Below are 20,556 nucleotides of genomic sequence, written 5' to 3'. Positions count from 1 at the left end.
ATGATGATGAACACGGGTATGGATCATGTAGGTGACAAAGAACGTCCACCATCGTGTTGGTGACAAAGAACCTCATCATCGTCGCTTTGCTTATGGATTGTCCACTGAGTGATGATGTCGCTTCATGATCGTCGACTATTTGTTTTTAATTTAGTGGTACTCACCCTTGCTCTCGCTGTCCCCCACCTCTTTCTCTCTCTCTCTCTCTCTCTCTCGATATATATATATATATATATATATATATATATATATATATATATATATATATATATATATATATATATATATATATATATATATATATAAAGATACGGATACAGTTCAATACCAATTAAGCTTTCAACTAAGAAGATGGAGAAACAAAACAAGATCACATTTCAGGTGAGATACTTACAGCGTGTGATTCGAAAGTACACGACGTACTACAAAACCTATGACGAAACTGAAAATAACTTTCGTGATAAAATTGAATCTAGATATAATGGCAAGAGGAATTTTGTTAGGACCTAGAATGAACACAACGTCAATGAAAGGGTACCACTAATTTTAGAAAAGGAGATACAATGTCTAGGCAATGGTGATGGAGGGAATTCAAGAGCATTTAAGTGTCTAGACAAACAGGTAAAGACGAATGTTTTGTTTGTCATGAACAAGGCCATTTATTCTCAGTGCGTTGAGAAAGTCAACAGTTGAAAACGATGAGAAATGATTAGAATGAAGTTTGATAAGAATACAAGTAAGAACAACCCTTTGCCTCTAAGAAATTCAAACCCAGTAAATCCTATGAGATGATAAATAGGGACTAAAGGGATACCTTTCTTAATCCATATATAAAGGTGTTGGTACAAATGTATGCTTTGTATTGATTTTTTGAAAATAAACGATACCAAAGTATAGCACAGGATAATATTATCCCTTATATGCACCCACAACGTGATGTACAGTGTGGGAATGATCGCGTAGAAATGTAAATGTGAATCGATTGACCTGAAGGTTATTTTCTGTTTGTCGAAAAATGCAATGAAGGGTACGGGTACCATTCATACATATCACCTCAATGTCGCTTTGCTAGGTTTATACCTTAAGATCAATAGTCTGTGGACAAACGGACTGATGCTTTAGTGAGTAGTATTCTCAACCCACTTAGTTACTCATCCATGCACTCTTGTTTAGTTTAACTTGCACTATAACATGACTTTGACCGGAGAAAGAAAGAGAAGGATGAGATCAAGGGGTGGGGGTAGCACTAATATAAATTAGAATAGTAACACTCGCAACATCAGAATTAGCAATTAACAGCAACAGCAGCACTAAAAGAAAGAAAGCAAAAGTGGACAATATTGCCTTCATGGAACAAACAGCCATTGACTTATATATGTCACTGAGTTGGAATATGGATAATAGGTTCAGTTTACTTCATACACACCGCCCAAATCCACAACTGTGTATCTCATTCCTGGACGGAACAGCCTTTCCATTGAGGATGAACCCGGTTGAGATGTCTTCAAAGATTCTAGTTGCTGACACCAAATTGCAGCAGCCTCAGGCTCCAGGACGATGGAGAGTTGTTCATTGCTGATTCCAGCCTTTATGAAAAACGGACGATTTTATTAATCGTATACTTGCCCAAACAAAATATAATATGTTCAACTTATATTTGCTTAAAAGTATCAAAAGCCTGCTGTATATGAATTTTTCATATTAGACTACACGCTCAAAAGACACTTACCTAAACCTAAGTCTGAATGACCTCCCCGGATTGAGTTTCATTTAAACTGGTTACGTACCATTCGATTACTTATTAGTCAAGAAATTGTATGATAATACATAAAAACAGACAAACAATATACGCTGAAATAAACTTCAACATGGAAACCTACGCCCTATGTTTATAAAACTTCCTGAGCACAAAAATAATTGTACATTTTGCGTTTCAAAATAAAACAGGACACCCTGAGTCCCTTTCACTTCTGTGAAATTAATTATCAAATTAGATAACGTAATCAATATATTATCAAATCAGATATTTAGGCATCGTTACATTTCCTCTAGGTATCTTTATTTTTTAAACAAAATACTTTCGAGTCTGAGAATAAATATATATTTTTATTGATTTCAGAGCAGGACCCGTTGTTCAAAACTACCCATCTTGATTAAACAGTCAAACTCAGACATTATACACTAATTACATAACATTGATTTGAAAGTTGAAATTCATCTAGTTTAAACTGTTGCTTACTATTGTCAGTTTTTGTTTAATGAAACCTCAACGCACACAAACGAAACAACAGCAACGTCCTCTCATTTCAATTTACAAGACAGTGTCTCTAGGTAGAATGCATATTAATACCATACACTAAATAAATAAATAATATGTTTAGAAAGCCACAAATGTTCCAAATTGATGACTAAAGAGGAACCGAAACCGAGAAGTAGAAACTGAGAAATAGTCGCTGAAGGCATGATGGAGAGATAAAAGGATGAACTTGAGAAATGATGCTGCAAGTTGCATAAGGCGACTAGTAGATGACGAGTGCGAATAATCGAGACCATGAAACTGGTCGGGAGAAAACTACAGTAAACTGTGGACGGGCTGGATAATTCAAGAGAGAATAGAGAGTAGGAGAAGATGAGGAAGGATTGAAAAGAGGTATTAACAGAGGTGGTAAGTGTATCAGTGATTTAAAATACCTACAAGAGATACTCAAAAAATAATTAGCTATGCATTAAATAACATAAGTCAGACATACATAATTTTATTTCTTCGCTCTGTATGAAATTGTTCTAATGGACTGATCCTTGTTTTTGCGATGATTTGTTTCATTTTTATATATCTCATTAACAATTTCTTTCAAATCAATTTTCGGCAACGTCTCAATTGTTTGGAAAGTTCATGCATGCATAGATCTTAACAGCATTGTACGATCTTTGTTAGGATGGGACACCATTCCGATAGTTCTTCTTTATAAATGAACAAGTACGAAACTTTCCAAATAAGTAAGATCTCTGATTTTCAATATTTACCATGTCTTGCTGATTCTTCTTCAGGTCCACTTGATCAAATAATTAACACAGATAATTCCTTCCTGTCAATTCATAACCGTTAGTTATTGTACTTTCAAAACTACTGCAGCTGCCATTCTTCTTAATGGATATATATTTTTACAGTAGATTTTATTGTGCTTGATGTAGAAAATCCTTGGTTAATTACAAATAATAATATATTTGTTTTCTTCCAGATAACATATAGGACGTTTATAAATTATCGCCTTTGATATTACATAATCATTTTCTTTTGGCCTTAAATGAGTAAGCAGTCAGTTACATTGATTTTGTTATTGTTGTCCTCAATCGTTCCGATATTTCGTCTAAAACATATATTGTTTGTAAACAGCGAAAAAGAGTTATCCCTTGATATTATTGTATCTTCTAATTTTATTACAGGATATAAATATAATTTTTCTCTTGATCATTTTCTTTGATTCTATTATGTAAATATTTTCTTTCTGTTCTTACTGTGTTTATTGATTGTTCCTTCTCCAGTTACCTTTTAATGCATACATCTCTGAGGGGTTATTCTTCAGTTGGTTGCAAGTATTGTTCTATTTCAACCACACTGTTGGTTAGATCCTATCTTAAATTTTGCAAGACTTCGTATCATGAGACAATGCATTAAATCGCTGTTCAACCAAGAAACTTCATCTTTTTATATTATGTAGTTAACACGTTTACGTAACCCATCTGTTACATCATCTCCTTCATTTCAAGTCAATTACATATATTTATAGGTTACTGCTTTTATATGCGAAATTATGAACAAGTTTTACAAATGGATATACTGCTCGAGTGCAGAGAGTGCAGCATATCTATCCGACAAAACGAATTCAAATGTTCCTATACAAATGCAGTAACCGTTTCATTATACGTTTATTTTCTGCACTACTAGAAACAAGGTTTATGAATTTATGCTCTAATCCAAACTAACTACACAAGCGCAGATTCATAAGTACACAGCAACAACATTATTAATTCGCACATAACGCCGCCCAGATACATTTGAAATTAGACGCTAGCTAGATATCACTTTCGAAAGAATATTGCATTTTTATCTACCTAAACTTGAAATGTAAAGTCGTATTATGAATCAATGAGCGTTGGTATGGAATGAATAGATTTTAGTAATTTTGTCGATTCTACTAAAGTTCATGCCTATGGACTGGATTTAGTTCTAAATCCGAAACATTGTATCAAAAAAAGTTAACTCGGAATATTGCAAAGCAGCTGGAATGTGTCAGTCCATGAAACATTTACTTTAGTTCATACAGAAACAAATTCATTCAACCAAAACGTAAAAAAGTCTACTTCATGAGTGTACATGATTCGTTTACAAAGTAGTTCCGAATACACTATTGGGCACACGTTTCGTGCACATGAGTGCAATACGATGGTGTGCAATATCGCAAAATATCGCACGATTCTAGCAAGGCAAAGTTAACGAAGATAAAAATGAGCATTTAATAAAGTAATTTATTGTATGGATGTTATCTCTATTTTCGCTGTGTGATTCGAAATTGTTGCATTTTATTTATTTGCACCTTTCAAATTATTGGTCTCTGAATCTGTGTGTCTACACCTCTTTCCTCAGTATGATTAGTTGCAGCACCAGTTGATTGCACCGGATCACCTAAATGTGGCATGCAGTTTTTGTTCAAGTTAAAGTCACAGTTTTTCGATACATCTTTATTCATAACTGTTCAAGTAATTGTTCTGGTAATTGGTAATATAAATTACTTGGACCTCTGAAATATATTCGTGCATTTAATGCAAATAATAGAGTCAACAATCATATTATAAAGTCTATCATATTTCCACCTTCATCTTTCATGTTCATATTTAATGTTCGATTAAGAAATCAACCTGTTTATAACTGCTTGTAGTCTCAAATAGCAGTGTATAAAACAAAGTCTCCATGGAACATATTTTCTAACAGGGAACATCTCAAGTAACGCTGTACAATATATCCGTTAGGGTTTTCTTGGACATTATTGATCGAGGAAAATGTATAATGTATTCAATAGATGTCTGTATAGATCTCACTATGCATTTCTTGTCGACAGTTCTAGTTGGTTATGTATGCTGTGTAATTATTGCTCGTAGTGGTATTTATTTTTGAATTTTGTTTTAAACACGTAGTATCAACACTCGCTGAACTGTCGTCATTAGCAGTTAGTTCCTCTTGTCGTCATGTCATTATTGTCCTTGTTGCAATAGAATGTGCATGTTGACTGTTCTTCTGAAATATTATGCATTACATTGTTTTCCTTATCAACAAAAACGTTTCTCAATTAATGATTGAATACGCAAGTCATAAATAAATACGAATCTTTCAATTACACACTGATTTCATACACTGTAGTAACTGTAAGTTTCAATTATAGTTGTTGCTCTCTTATTTCATTTTCCTATGTGTTAACGTCATGTTTACTTCTTCAATTTATCGGCGTTCTATATTGAAATCTTTCTCACTCGTTGCCCTTTTCACATGGATTTGTTAAACTAGACAAGAATCAAATTAAGTTACTAAAGACTTATTTTATTATCGATTCTTGACTTACTCGTGTCATTGCCAATATGTTGAATTGATGGATAATGTTTGTGCAGGTAGTATGGTCTCTCCCATGTAGATGAAATAAATATCATTGTTCGCTTCCTTTTGATTTGTTTCTTGGCCATTGCAAATTTAATTACACTCTGTGCATGTTAAATAGTTTCATTTTATTTGTTTCATTGTTGTGCCTAATAGTATTCCAGGCGTTGTCAGACACTCAATAGCCAACTGACTCAAGGAAAGCAGAACAATATATTAACCTATATAATCATGAACAATAAAGAAAATATTGACCGACAAAGGATACATACATACTAGTGATAACATGTCTTAAACTGACATAACACTTGTAAGCCAATAACGTCAAACATAAAAATGAATAATCAGACATTATCCGTCAGATATATTGATGCAATAAAAGGTTTTGCCAGCAATGCACAATATACAAATGAAAAAGATGAAATGAGTATCTCAATACTATGAAATTTAATGAGCGCAGTAAGCCTATCATTCAACACATTTGAAGAATGCCTCTATAGAAAATGTTAATAATAATTCAACATTTGGTGAAAAGATGCCATTTGGCGAAAGGTTAGACAATTGTTGAACGAAAATATGAAAAATTGTCACGACTGTCGCGGTTATATGTATAATGGTGTTTACTCTTGGACCTTCCATAGCAAATTGTGTTAATAGTTTTATAAGGGGTATACTAACTGGTGATGCTAATAGCGATAACGGTAGTGGTGATAACATTACCAGCGATTTTCATTGATATATGTGGAAGAGCTATGGGAATTATAGTCAAATATTGCTTTGATTTAGATACAACGGTATATGTATTTTAATAATGTAATAAGCTTGCTATTAAATTAGCTTGAAATATGTTTCCATTCTTGATAAAATCATATTGTTTATTCTAACAAGATATAGCTTTTGTCATGCAAATGGAAATTATGATTTGTATGATAGAAATAGGGCTAGAAAAGGTGAAAAGTAGTAGTATATTTTGAAACGTAAAATAAACTGTCTGCTGTCGTATTTCTTCTAATATGAATTGGGGGAAAGTTGGCCATTATTCATAAAGTATATTTTACAACAATGATGTCCCATTTTACAAATATTTTGCGCACTAATGATCCTGACTCAACTCCTCTCTGCATCGTATCTTCTGGAGTTTCATGTATCTAGATACTTTAGAGGTTGTTGATCATTTATAAAATATTCTAATGTTTGACTTAGAACATACCTGGTGAATTGTGGTGGTATAGTGACTGTAAGCGTATTTGGTAAATATTGCTTTCCTTTCTGCACGCCACCACCTGAAAAAGTAAAACAGTATGTTCGGTTACCTTTACTGCGGCATCCCTCATGTATTGTTTAGCCTTGTCGTCCCATATAGCGGGCACGGTAATGACGAAGTGGACATCATCCTGTCTTATCCCCTGGATACGGTCTACGAGTGTTTTCATTAGGTGGTCTTTAAAGTATTTGATTGACAATGAAAAAATCCTCATTGCCTGCATCCTGCGACCGAATGCGTCTGCTATCATGGTATATTGTTTCAAACCCTGAAAATGTAAATGTATTGATTAAAATTTCAACAATCAAGACAACTAGCATTCAAAACAGATGTCAATAGGTAGTCAGCATTAAATGTGTATATAATGAATAACCTCGTAATTAGCAACGTGTTTGTGTAGATATTCTAGTCCTCGACGCTAGAATGAGATTTGTTTTCCTCAAGCAAGAGGGATCTGAAGCAATATCAAAATAAAGCTGATAATTCAGGGCAGATTTGTTCAATTGTTTTGTTTGGCATGATAATTTAGTGAATGAATGGAAGTATTCTCTTTGTAATTGACAGGATCAGAGGTAAAAAGTTCACACAGAAATATTACAAAATTTCTTCCTAATTTCAAATTGTGGTTTGATAAATTTATATTTCAAATTTATTTACTAATATGATCATGTCATGTATTTTGATTTACTAATATGATCATGTCATGTCATATTGTTCTTTCCGGTTTAGTCCTCGACCTATAAAATCGATAGCAACCCTTTCCATATGTGCACCTACATTGGTGGTATACATGAGTGCTTTTGGTTACCTAAGATTTATTCTTACTTGAGGTAAATCACATTTCATGCACCAATTTGTCTTGTATTCAGCCAATATTAAATGAATCTTTGTAGCACTTTTTGGATGGTATAAACCAATCGAAAATATCTAGCGAAGAGACTGCTTTTTCGTAATTTGGTATGTATGAACATTTTTTAAACATTTAGAAAACGACAATTTAAATCGTGAGCCTCTTGATATTCTCACAGGCCAATTCATATGTAGAATATCATTTTCAGCTCCAAAGAAATCAACCTGTGTCCAGTAATATTTTACTGCAGGGGTGGATTGTAAAACGTATGCCCATTTAAATTTAATTTGAAATTGTATCATTCTTTTCACAATTTTCAGACATAGATCATCGATTTCAGTTGTGTAATCTGAATCTATACAAGCTGTTGATATAATTATATGGCTTGGAAGTGACATTGTTGTATATTTTAGTGTTATGGTCAGGAGATGGAAGTTAATGCCAAATGTCATTTGCAATATAATAAAATGTATCACCACATTGTTCCGATGATTATAGTTTACCTTCAGTACTCCAATTGTCTCCTTATCCATGTAGAATTACCGATAAGCTTCTATGAAGACTATTATACTCAAAATAAGTTTTCAGATGATTAAAAATGTATGCTCAATATCAGATCGAACATCAACTAATAAGTTTTCAGATGATTAAAAATGTATGCTCAATATCAGATCGAACATCAACTATGTTATTTGTGTTGGGATTAGGAATAAAATAAAAAATGAGGTACGTGATTGGATACTATCCCTTCTATACGTCCCCCTTTAATTTAATTTTTCTCTGTGGTTATAATATATTCAACAGGTAAGGAAAGTATTTGATTTGGGTATTATACATAGAAACCACCAGGTGTCTATTTCTTTCTCTTTCCACGTTATTTTCAACTTTCTCATAATAAGTGAAATTATTACCGACACACCTGCGTATTGCATCCAAACATCCAATTAACAGGAAAAAAGCTCAATATCAATATCAAATATATTGTTTATTTTGATATTCGATATAGAAAAAATAATGTAAGAAGTTAATAGATAATATCCCTTATATATATTCCCTGTTAATTTCTTTTCTGAGCTTGAATTCCATGCATTAGACAAGCAATCAATTATATTTGGGAGTTATGAAAATAAGCTGCCAGGTTGCAATTTGTTTCACTGAATCTGCAATACAATGCAGTGTACTATCTCTTTACATAGTCTCGTAACTCATAATCATCATTCGACACAAAGTTGACCTTCCACCATTGTCATCTATTTCACATAGCCAGTTCAATATGTTTTGTTCTTTTCCATCAAATTAATAATGCAACTGGTTGACTGCATTGTCCACTGCAGAAAGATCGCGTCTTTTTGTTGCATTTCCAGTTCAAGAAGGATTTACTGTTGATGATAATTACATTTTTAGTCCCATTCTGAACTTGGGAAAGCACTCCTTTCTGATGAATGGTTGATGCATCACAATCCAAATTGAATGGATTAAGTTCTATTGAAAATGACAATATTGGTTCTGGTGTCCATTAAAAACTGAAAATTACTATATGAAACCAAATCATGATATCGTATGCTGTTACCTTCAGACTCGATGACTCCCGGACCGGTTATATCATTTAGAACATGCATAATTCCTTTCTACAGTGATTTTGTTGGCCTGCAAAATTTGTGGGGCACGCTGGCAAACAATATCAGATTCATCTTCGTAAGCCCTATCTGACACAAATGTAAGTTGTCGGATGTCATGCGATTAAAAAGGTACAAATATTTCAATATTTTTTAAAGACGCAAATTGTGAGTCTATTTCAGTTAAACCCATTGCTTCCTTATCATTGGTCAATTAGTTTGACTTTGAGAATCACTTTAGATTCTGGATGTGTCTCAATATAATTCAAGGCAATTCTGCAACGCATGGTTTTCCTTTTAACTAACTTAATATAGTAACTAGCATGGCAATTTCTCTACATCCGATCGTATAACCTTTTCTGATGAAACGGTAACATTTGTGTTTCCTTCAAATGTCTGTATCAAACTATACTTTCTTTGTTATACGTTTAATGAAGGACATCTCACTCTCCTCAGTCCATTCGAATGCCATAACCTTTTCAGAAAGTGTATGCACTGGCGTTGTCATTTTAGCAATTTGATAAACATACAATCTTTAGTAATGTGCCAATAAAATGTAGTTGCTACATAATGACATATTTATATGTTGCTTAATCTCTTACTCTTTGAATTTATATTTGCATGTGTCAAAAAACAATTCGTATTACCCGATTATGTTTGTTGGTATACAAGTTACATTTCTTAAGGAAGAGTTTCATGTTAGCAGTCTTTCGTCCTTTAAAACGTTTCATAATTTGTTTTAAAGCAAGCGATGACATCAAGGTCAGAAATGATCATTTTCCATACTGAACACGACAACCCTCTCGAGACAAGATATATACAAGTGTCCGATGCATTGCAGTGTCTACTGAACACGACAACGCTCTCGAGACAAGATATATACAAGTGTCCGATGCATTGCAGTGTCTAAATACTAATAGGAGCGATTCGTATGCCAATTTTGTTAATTAATCTCCACCTTTCAGCAGTAAACATGACCACAATTATAATCCATATAAACTATCAATAGTCACATCTATTCTGTTAAGGGATTGATAAACATTTGCAATGGCTTGAAGGAAACCTTGAAATTTACAAATGTACCTCACTGAACCACCATGTTTAGTCACATTTACAATGAAATCATTCGGCAACGTTTGTGTACATTATTCGTTAATTCTATTTTATGCAATGTCTGTAATTTCATTCTAAGCCACTTGGCTTTTGCAAGTGATATTCTGAAGAGATAATTTAAAACCATGATCGTACCTTTCTTGTATCAGTCTTCTTCATAATCGGTTCTTCGACATTGTCGTTCCTGTCACTATCTTTTCTGACAATACAAGATTATTTGCGGCTCAGTCTTTATCATACTGGCTATATCATACTATGATTCCTCTTTTATGAAAGGTGTTCTCAGCCTTTTGTATCATTCAGCACATTTGTGAGCTTCTATTGTGGTGCAATTAATTTCAGCCTAGGTTGATGTTATAAGACCGTCGTAACTTAGTCTCAACTGTTTAAGAGTCCTATAAGCCTTCAATAAAGTAATACGGTACTAAATAGTCAATAATCTCATCCTTTACATCAAACTATGACTGTGAAGTCAATTTGTTAATATGTTATGCTATCTCAAAAACGCATTTTCCATTAATGTGAACTCTAGATTTAAGTTCAGTCATGTAAATTTTGACTTTATTTGAAATTCCAGGCATTGATCTTAGTACCTGGACAAGATGGTAGTTATTAAGAACTGCAATCATACTGAACGGAGCCTAATATTCATCATGGTAGTCTAACATGACACAGTGGAAGAAATGATACAGTTGAAAATTTCATTTAACATTACGTCTGTTCGCCAAGATCTCTAATTTCATTAATTCAACTGGTTCTTTGAATAATTAGTTCCCTATTTGCCTGGGGCTAGAAATTTCATTTATATTCTCACTAAGATTTAGCATTTATTGTGTTGTAATGTTAACTCATACTGTACAAATGTTTTTTTGATCCAATCTCCAAGCGAGAGGACTTTTCTAAAAATTAATTTCTGAATCAATGCTTGTCATTTCTATTTGTTTCTTTTATTGTTTTATTGTTACAATTATTTTATTTTGTTATCTTCTTCTTCGTAAATTACTATTCAGTCTAACAAATAAATTTAGTCATATAGTTCCTTTTTTCACACTATACGTTTCGATTGTGAATTAAGACGTCATGGTTAGTTATTTTTCACCATTTCTACAACAGTCAGTAATTGTCGCTTTACAAACTGTATACATTGACTCAGTATATTTATAAATATTTAATCATGTGAGCAAATTTAGTATTTTAAAACATTTGTCAAAACGTCCAAAATATAAGTGCTAGTAAAGTCGTCCACTAATTTAATAAGGTGTCTGTATTCAGAATTCCTTGTTCCAAATGTAAGATTCCGAAATTATAACTTACAGAGTGTACTGCACGCAAAACGTTGGAAGATGACATTTCCTTTTCTAAATCTGTTGTCTCGTATTTTGTGGGATTTTGAGATTTGCAATCTTTCTCCAACGATTTTTATTTCATAGATTCAAGCCGACAATGTTCAAAGTTATGAACGCCGCCTTTGCTCACAAACAGAGCAGGTACGTTGTGAATAGTATAGACAGGTTGTAATTTCAATTATATGTAGATGATTCTTGTTACGAGCTTGACTTTAAAACAATCACTCAAATAAATAATGTTCAATAAAAAGCCCCATATGCAATGCTTCGAAGTTACTGACCAATGTAATGGAATTTAAATTGATGAATCATGATAACAGAATGTTGCCACATAATTGTTTCAATGAAATGTTAATCAAGAATTCTAACTTTTGTAGCCGTTATTGTTAGTTATTTAATGTATTTATTATATTAATTGAAACGTGAAATATTTCTTCCAATATAGCAGTCAATAATTACTATTTAAATACGAATATTTAACTGGGTGCATTACGGGCGGCCTAGGCGTACAAATAAAAAGGAATACTTTTCTGTACTCTCAAAGTGCTTAATAGAAAGTGACATACCCCTGTGTTGTGAAGGAGCATTTTGAACGTTTTAAAGAAGTACCATTCGTGATGTTTTCCGTCCAGAACCAAGTCGGTGTACTTGTTCTCAGCCTCATAGCCAAAGGAATGAAACTCTTGCTGTGGGGTCAGAAGGATACATGTCCGAGTTTTCAATGATATCAGCTGTGTAGACCCTGCTACCCAGACTAGGTTAGTTTGTACCTTCATTGGGTCGTTCGTGAAGGAATATGCATATCCGCTGAAAGATGTCCCGAAGTCTATTGCAGCAACTAGAAGCCGCTCACATTCAGATTTAACTGACATCTTAGGTCCGCAGGTACAGTCCTAAAACATGGATAGATAACAGACTCGATAATCATGGATTTGCATGTATGTGAAGTTCCAGATACACCATTCCTTCACCCTCAGATAAATAATCCAAAGAAAATTTCTAATCTCCGAAGTATTACGTCAGACTTACCAGTATATACTAAATTAATATACAACAGTGTACTGCTCCTGTAAATGGTTTTGACGTGAACTGTTTCAAAACGAGGAAAACAATATTAAGATCTGCTCATCCAGTGTTACAAACAAATTAAAAAACATGTAAAATTATAATATTTATAATATATGTATCAACAATTAATAGATACAACATTCTTCCATACCAGGCTCATCAAAATACATTGTTAAAAGGAAAACGAAGAATCTAATGCTTAATCTTGATATAATTAGTGATCACATGTGAGGCTAAAGTATCTAATTTCACTGAGGGGATCATAAACTCGTTTGAAGTATTTTCGTTTTTAATATTAATGATATGATGTTATGGTTGCTTTTTTAATTTAGAGAAATACACTTATTTATTTATTTTGATATATGTATATATAATTTCTACATCTCTTCAATCTTCGTATCCGTCACATGGTAAATTTGCTATTCGTTAATTTGGTTCCTTGTAGTAATATTATAACTTGGAGATAATCTAATCCATAGGTGATGAATTATGGATCATTATCGATATTGAAATGAGATTTTAAATCAATCAAGTAATCAGAATGTTGAAGCTGGTGACACTGATATCAGACATAATGAATATCCTCACATTTAACTTTAGTAAATTACTCACAAGTACATGCATTCTCGTAAAAGATTGCCATTGAATCAGTTCTTATAATATAAGAGACAAAACCTACACATTGCAAGCACAGTCCTCGGCCTTCCTAATCAAAGCAAAACGTCTTTATTATAATGAGATTCCGAACATTGGGATCAATTTGACTACGTCATCTTAAGGAGAAGTGACAGGCTGGATGTCCGAGTGAAGAATGTAATCATAATGCTGGACTGAACACAGGCTTATAATCTGCAAGGTCAGTATTGATATCTGAACTAGCAGACGTCCACAAGGCAAAAAGGAGCCCAAAACAAAAATATCTATTTTGTAAAATTCAACATGTTGAAATGTTGAATGTGGAAAGGCATTCAACTGGTACAATTGGTATCAACTTGGAGAATTTCGAGGAAAGCTGTGCGTTCTTCAGATACTCTGTGTACCAAACTGCATCAAAATCCTCGTTTCCACTGAGGCGTCTGGTTGAGAAATGTCTGCTATTGACGAAAGCAATTCATCATCAATGAAGGCGACCTTCAGCAACATCAAAATGATTGTCCAATACAAGCTTAGTTGTTAGACGCATGGCTCAGCAATAATGCAAATTGTATTTAGTCATACGCAGACAGCAATGACATGAAGAACTTAAATGATGCTTTGAAGACTATCTATGGGACACAGTTATCGTGAACATCTCCACTAATGACTGCTTACATCACCACATTTAAAAGATGGGCAGAACATTGAAGCAACGTTCTCAATCAACAGTCATGTGTCCACGAGGAAACAACTGACCGACCAATCGAAAGAAAATGAACGTATCCCTTGATGATCAACTGACGTTAACTGAAACGGTGAAATCAACTAACCCGCTGCTAACTGGTAAATCAATTCTAGCAGATGCTAAAACAGCAGGAGTCTACAAAGTCGCTGGCTCGCACATGGCACAGAAACTGACTAAAGTCTTCCAATCAATGTGGACTTAGGGAAACACACCCCAGGAATAAAAGGCTGCATGTATCGCCCACTTGATCAAGCGAGATGGCAACAGCAAAACCTGCATCGACGATCGGGGCAACTCCTTAGAATCAACTGCAGGCAAAATCCTCAACAGAAAATTCAGAGGAATTGTTTTCGGAATCACCTCCATCATGACCTCCTGCCAGAGAGTCAGAGTGCTTCAGTAATGGAAGAGGGACCACATACATGGTAGAATGATGACACCTTAGTATAATGTTGGCACAATTATCTTGTATGACTTACCATGAGGTGTTAGTTTTAAAATTGTCTAAATTGATGTATATATTTTGTTGTGAATCAAAATAGAATTTTATGTAAAGGAGGTTATGAAAGTCGTCTAGAAGACAATATCCAAGCAGACATCGCCGATATTGAAGCATCGACAAGTTAATAAAATGATTATGCATTTATATTTGGCAACACTTAACGTCTTTTGTCCAAATACGCATTGTGTAAAAGCGAAACGTAAACGTTGGACAGCTCACCAGCGACACTTTAACATATTTTAATGAAACGTCACCGTCAAAACACTGAAAGGAGATGTGTATCTTTTCATTCTGTTGGCGATTCTAAAGCGATAAAAGAGGAGTAAAATGAGTCCAATCAAGGGGGGACTGGGGTCACGCTTGCTCTCCTTGTGTTAATTTATAGTACAGATAAGGTGATTACGTGTTGTTAGAGATTTCTTCATGGGGCGCATTATATATGTTTTATTACTGGCAGAAGCCAAGCTTACATAAGTTTATTTAGTTATTTAAAACATTAAATATATAACTTGAAAATAAATATATGTCAAATGCAGTGCGAAGTTAAATTTACCCCCCCCCCGCCTGCGAGAGTATTTATGTGCATTATATTTTAGAGGATAACAAAATAAAATAAATTATGTCATGATATGAAAATAAATTTTCACTTGCCAATTGAAGTTATTTCAAGTGCAAATTTGAGTTGTGTCACTAACTTGTTAGCTTAATGTGATGTGCAAAATTGTCCAAAACGTTTGCACAAGTATGTTTTTGCAGTCTAAAGAAAAATGGTTGGGCGGTCCTGATAGTATAACGTGATCAACAGTTTGAGTACCAGGGAGTAACAGCCCACATCACCTTGGGTACGAAATGACAATTTCTACTAAGTACAAACAACTTGGGCACGTATTGACCATAATCCATGGTTCCCAACCTGAGGACTAAAACTTATCTAAGCACGATTTGCACTGTGGAAATTATCTATCCATTATAGTACAGCCTGGTCTCCTGGATTACCTCGAGCCACCCATAGAATTATGAAGTCTTTATTTACCTATTTTTGATATCATGTTGAGCAATCAGAAAATGTACACATGCAAAATAATAACAAAAGCAATCATAGTAGTTTATAAAAGTTTATTGACATGGTTATTAAAAGATTTGGTCACTGCTGTTAGGTCTATACAGAACATAACAATTTTATCATGACATATGTTGTATCTACAAGTGTTGGGATACTCAAAATGCTGCTTATTTTGTACATGCAGCCAGCAGAATTCTTGTGGTTTTTGTTATGTAACATGTCTTTGTTCATTTAGGCCACTGTTTACACATCTGGCTGCTTAGCTTGACATAAATGGTTCTTAAACTAATTTTGATTGCACAATAGGCCTTGGAACAAAAAAATATATCTTGGACTTGACCTCGCGTTCATAAAAAGAAATTTTACAAATGCGTGCTTAAATACAGTCTACCAAGAAAACTGCAAATGGCTAATGGTTCATCTTCATATGATGATTTTATTGGAAGAAACAGCTGTTGACAGTGACTTTTACATTTTTAAGGAATTTATGATTATTGGAGCTCGTGAAGCGTTCGTGAGTATAAACTGAACCTGAATATGAAGTTGAATTTGAGTTTAATGTACTTAGGATGGACGAAACAGTCAGTCCCCTATTCAGGGGTATTTTAAATATTAAATTGTATTCTTTGTTTCCTTTGTTAACGATTATATATTAATGTAAGTCTGTATCTGAACTTGACCTTGTCCAAAATCAAGTTAATGCTGTATCTGACCAGTGACATTTATTTTGTAAACAACATAATACGTAGCTAATATTTCTCTTAAGATCATAGATTAAATGCTCAGATCATTAACAATGGAGGTAAGCATGTTTTCTTGAATCAGAGTCCAGGACATCAGTTTTCCACTTGCAAATGTCTAATCTTTTAGACAACTTTGAATGTTTTTCTTCAAGGAAACTGACCTACATCCCTGGCTATATTATTGCATTTGATTTTATATCATTTTGTTTACTTTAAAAAATTTGCATGATTGCATTAACATCTGAAACAGAAGCAGTCTTATCCTTGTGTTCAGTTTTTTATTTGGTTGGATTAGTTTATTCAAATCATTATTCACTGTAATTGATGCTCAGTACTATTCTTGGACTTCAACATTAATTATGCAGCGAATTCAGGGAATACCATTTTGGATTATATTACCGTCATACATCAAAAGACTATCAGCACATCACCACACTCCAAGCCATACTCCAAGTTTCCTCTGACCTGGCACATCATCACATCCAGTACTGGAATTCAATTTGAACATCACACATCTGGGGTTGTGATATATGTTTTAGCTATTTGGGATTTAATTAATTTTATTGGGTCTTTACAAGATTTAAAAGTGTCCCTCTTTATAGTTTCTACAGTACGCTAAGTGTCTATGTGTGGGTGTGAGAAAAAGAGAGCTCTCACTAAATGTTTTGTACAATTAGGAGTTCCACCAGCAAAGGTTGCATTCCCCTCTCACAAGCATGTTGGGCATACATGAGGTGGCTAAATGTCCATTATAATGCCAGGAATAAAGAGACACAAAACCTTTTCAGTTTTAATTATTCGTAACTGTTTAAATATTCATGAATTAAAATTGATATCCCGGTCGACTTGGGTACACGCTACACAAGGCCGCTATATAGTCAATACGTCGCGCCCTCCAAATAAAAAATATTGGGAGAGGTGCTTTAATTCCAGAACTAGATGATCGTGAATTTATATTTAAATATTGCAATGAGCATTCATGTGCACAATCCCGAGTGGTGTATTGCATTGCTCTCATCTTCTTCTTTTAAAGTTTGTAAAACAGTGTTGATATGTCATCGTTTGTGATCCGACATGTTTCAAAGTTTGCAAAGATCGAACTGCACTAACATTTTCCATTGTATAATGTCCACAAGATACACCGTAAAGCGTGTTGCTTACAATCAATCAGGCGCGATTTTTTTTATAACACCATAGACTGGTCTGGTACCTAATTTTGTTACGAACATAATGAATCTGTTAGGCTAAGATCAAATTGATTAAACCCATCTGTTTTCTTGGAAATAGAATGGGTGATATACAGTTGCTATAAATAGAAAATAAGGAAACTTCTTACGCAACAGTGATGTTTTTGCAGAAGATTCTCAATTTTATACGAGTAGAATTATAAAGATGATACTCAAAATGATAAACACAAGCTTTTACTGATTTTTATTTATTTTACTTTTTAATTTACCAAAACAGCGTGATACATATGCTGGAGAACATTAAACGTAATTTGTTGAAAAAAGCGATATGATTTTGACAATAGCATAATGAATGGCATGTATGCGTTTAACCCCCCAAATATTTGTCCACATTTGCAAATGGCATTTTGTCCAAGTCTCAATGTGAAACCATCAAATATTAGTGATATTTGTTATCATAGGTTTTATCTTCTAATTTAATTTGAATCCTTAGCTCATCGTTCTTTCGAGATCATGTGCAATATGCTTCTTCAGCTACACTCAGAAATGAACACAGGACATGATTAATGCGCATGATCGCAACAGACGGCCTGGCGAATCACTGAGGCCTGTTTTGAGAAACTTCAATATTGTCTGCAAGCTGGAAATCGACTCAGTTAGCAATTTGTATTCTGTCCTACGGTACCCTTAAGCTAGGGTTTTAATTAATAATTTTTAATTTTATTGCATCAGGGACGCACATTTGTGAGTTATCGGAAGCCCTGGTGTTTATGGGACCCCATTTTCAACTTTGTGTGTCTGGGCTGATGGGACCCCAATATCCAGTTTGAACACTTTTTTATACATTTGGAATTGCGATGGAACCTTTAGCACTATTCGGGATTTAATTCACAATATTGTAAGTTTATGTTTTTAAATTTTCACTTTCTATTCTAGGGAAACAAACTATTTGCGCATGAACTATATACATTTGGGATCCCAATTTTAACTGTGTTAATGGGACCCCAATTTCAGCTTTGTGTGTCTGGGATGATATGTCCTCAATTTCCTGTTTTAACACTTTTTTCACACATTTGGATTTGTGATAGAACTATTCGCACTATTCGGGATTTGCTTCACAATATTGCAATGTTGGTTCGTTTTAATTACCATTTTATATTCTAGGGAAATAAACTATTTGTGCATGAACTATATGCATTTGGGACCCCAATTTCAACAGTGTTTATTAGATCTCTCTTTATTCCTTTCTCTTTTTTAAATTATTGCTTGTGTTAAAGCAGATACCTATAACAGTGCTCAAAAAGAAAAAGAAATTGACAAAGGTCCACGGCGGGTGATTATAAAGTAATTACAAGCCTTGACTACAATTCCACAAGCCCGTATTACAATTAAACTCCTGTCAAGTACGGATGGTAAAGCTTGTAAACAACACAAATCAACTGTTCAAAGCAAAACTAGCACGTGCGTATTATTGTCCGTTATTTTTGGCAGAGATGGTACACACAGAAAATATATCATGAGCCAATATTTTTGTTTGCAATATTTGTCCAGAATCAAATTATCCTCCCCTTTTTTTTACTGGCATTCTTCACAAAGAAAACTGTCCAAAAAGCGTTCTGAAATTTAGCTTTGCTTCCTATATCACCTTAAAAAATTAATGACACTTGAATACTATTTCGTCAACTGAAATACTCATGATTTTAATTTTATATATATGGGATAAAATCCGACTTGAAAAGAAGTTGTTGCCATTCCCAAACTAGTCAGTAATCATTAATACTGTAGGCCTAAGTACCGGTCACCCAAGAAACAGACCCACCATTTATGTGAAAATGGGCTGGACCAATATGGGTTCGCAAAAAGTACATATCCAGTTATGTTGGAGAATAATTTAAACTTGTCTTATATGTGGCTGAGCAAGACAAAATAATTTACAAAAACTCCAGGAATTATTTAACGCCTTGTGTTTTTTCAGCACTAATCATGTGCTTTATCCATGTCTGGTTATCGGGTTTTGGTGCAACTGAGTCACTGTATTCTGGGGACCGGTTTTAAGTATGTGCAAAAACGATATGCATTTGGAACCAAAATTTGAACAGTGTTTGTGGGACCCCAGTTTCAATAGTGTCATCCACCAGTATCTGGGTGGACTGTGGTAAATCGGGTCCATGTTTACTTTATCTAACGAGTGGCCTGCAAGCAAGAATTGCAATTTTTCCCTTTATACCCGCCTTGATTATCCCTCTTGATAATCTTTTTCCAACTCCTGGCCTTGTGATCGCGTTGAAGTTGTGGATGAAATCTATATCATTAGGCTAAGGCACACGGATATCACTTGATAGTTTGTACGCGAGATCATGTCTGTATCATGTTGCTTTGCTTTTATCATCATTTTCAGCACATAGTAAGCTATACATGATGGCCAGAATAACTGGTGTAGGAAGAACCTAGGGAAATACTAGTAAGAACCACCAACCCAAGGGAAACTATAGGCAGCTTACTTAAAAACCATATTGGCCAAGCCGGAGAATTAAACCCAGGCGGACAGGTAAGATGGCAGTGATCGATAAAGGCAAGCACTTTAGACGACTCTGTAACATGTAAATAGGTCAAAGAGTGAGCCAAATATGTTAGGGTATTAGCTGCGTGGTATCCGGAATACCTTAGTTAATGTAGAATCACCAGCACCAACATTTATTTAGACACCGTTTGCGTCACCAGTAACATGGAAGGGCCGACGCATGTAAACTGCTGTGCATCCAATAGAACACTTGGA

At 34.2% G+C, this 20,556-nt stretch overlaps 1 protein-coding gene across 2 annotated transcripts in view; it reads right to left on the bottom strand.

Moving 5' to 3' along the window:
• LOC149790528 (heat shock 70 kDa protein 12A-like) overlaps positions 1–20,556 on the bottom strand; it is a 35,667-nt gene that overhangs the window by 2,639 nt on the left and 12,472 nt on the right. The window contains exons 3-5 of one of the 2 annotated variants that reach the window (XM_089972576.1): positions 12,403–12,729; positions 6,961–7,179; positions 1,416–1,586 (exon numbers count right to left, since the gene is read on the bottom strand). In XM_089972576.1, coding sequence (XP_089828702.1) covers positions 1,416–1,586; positions 6,961–7,179; positions 12,403–12,708 — 696 coding nt within the window. In that variant the 5' untranslated portion in view covers positions 12,709–12,729. The remainder of the gene's footprint in view (positions 1–1,415; positions 1,587–6,960; positions 7,180–12,402; positions 12,730–20,556) is intronic. The other variant, XM_089972575.1, reaches the window with a different exon arrangement.

Source organism: Sinohyriopsis cumingii, chromosome 10, assembly GCF_028554795.1.
Source record: "Sinohyriopsis cumingii isolate HCF-2022 chromosome 10, ASM2855479v2, whole genome shotgun sequence".
Classification (NCBI taxonomy): Eukaryota; Metazoa; Mollusca; class Bivalvia; order Unionida; family Unionidae; genus Sinohyriopsis; species Sinohyriopsis cumingii.
Note: the sequence above shows the minus strand (reverse complement) of the source record. Positions and strands in the feature narration are given on the sequence as shown.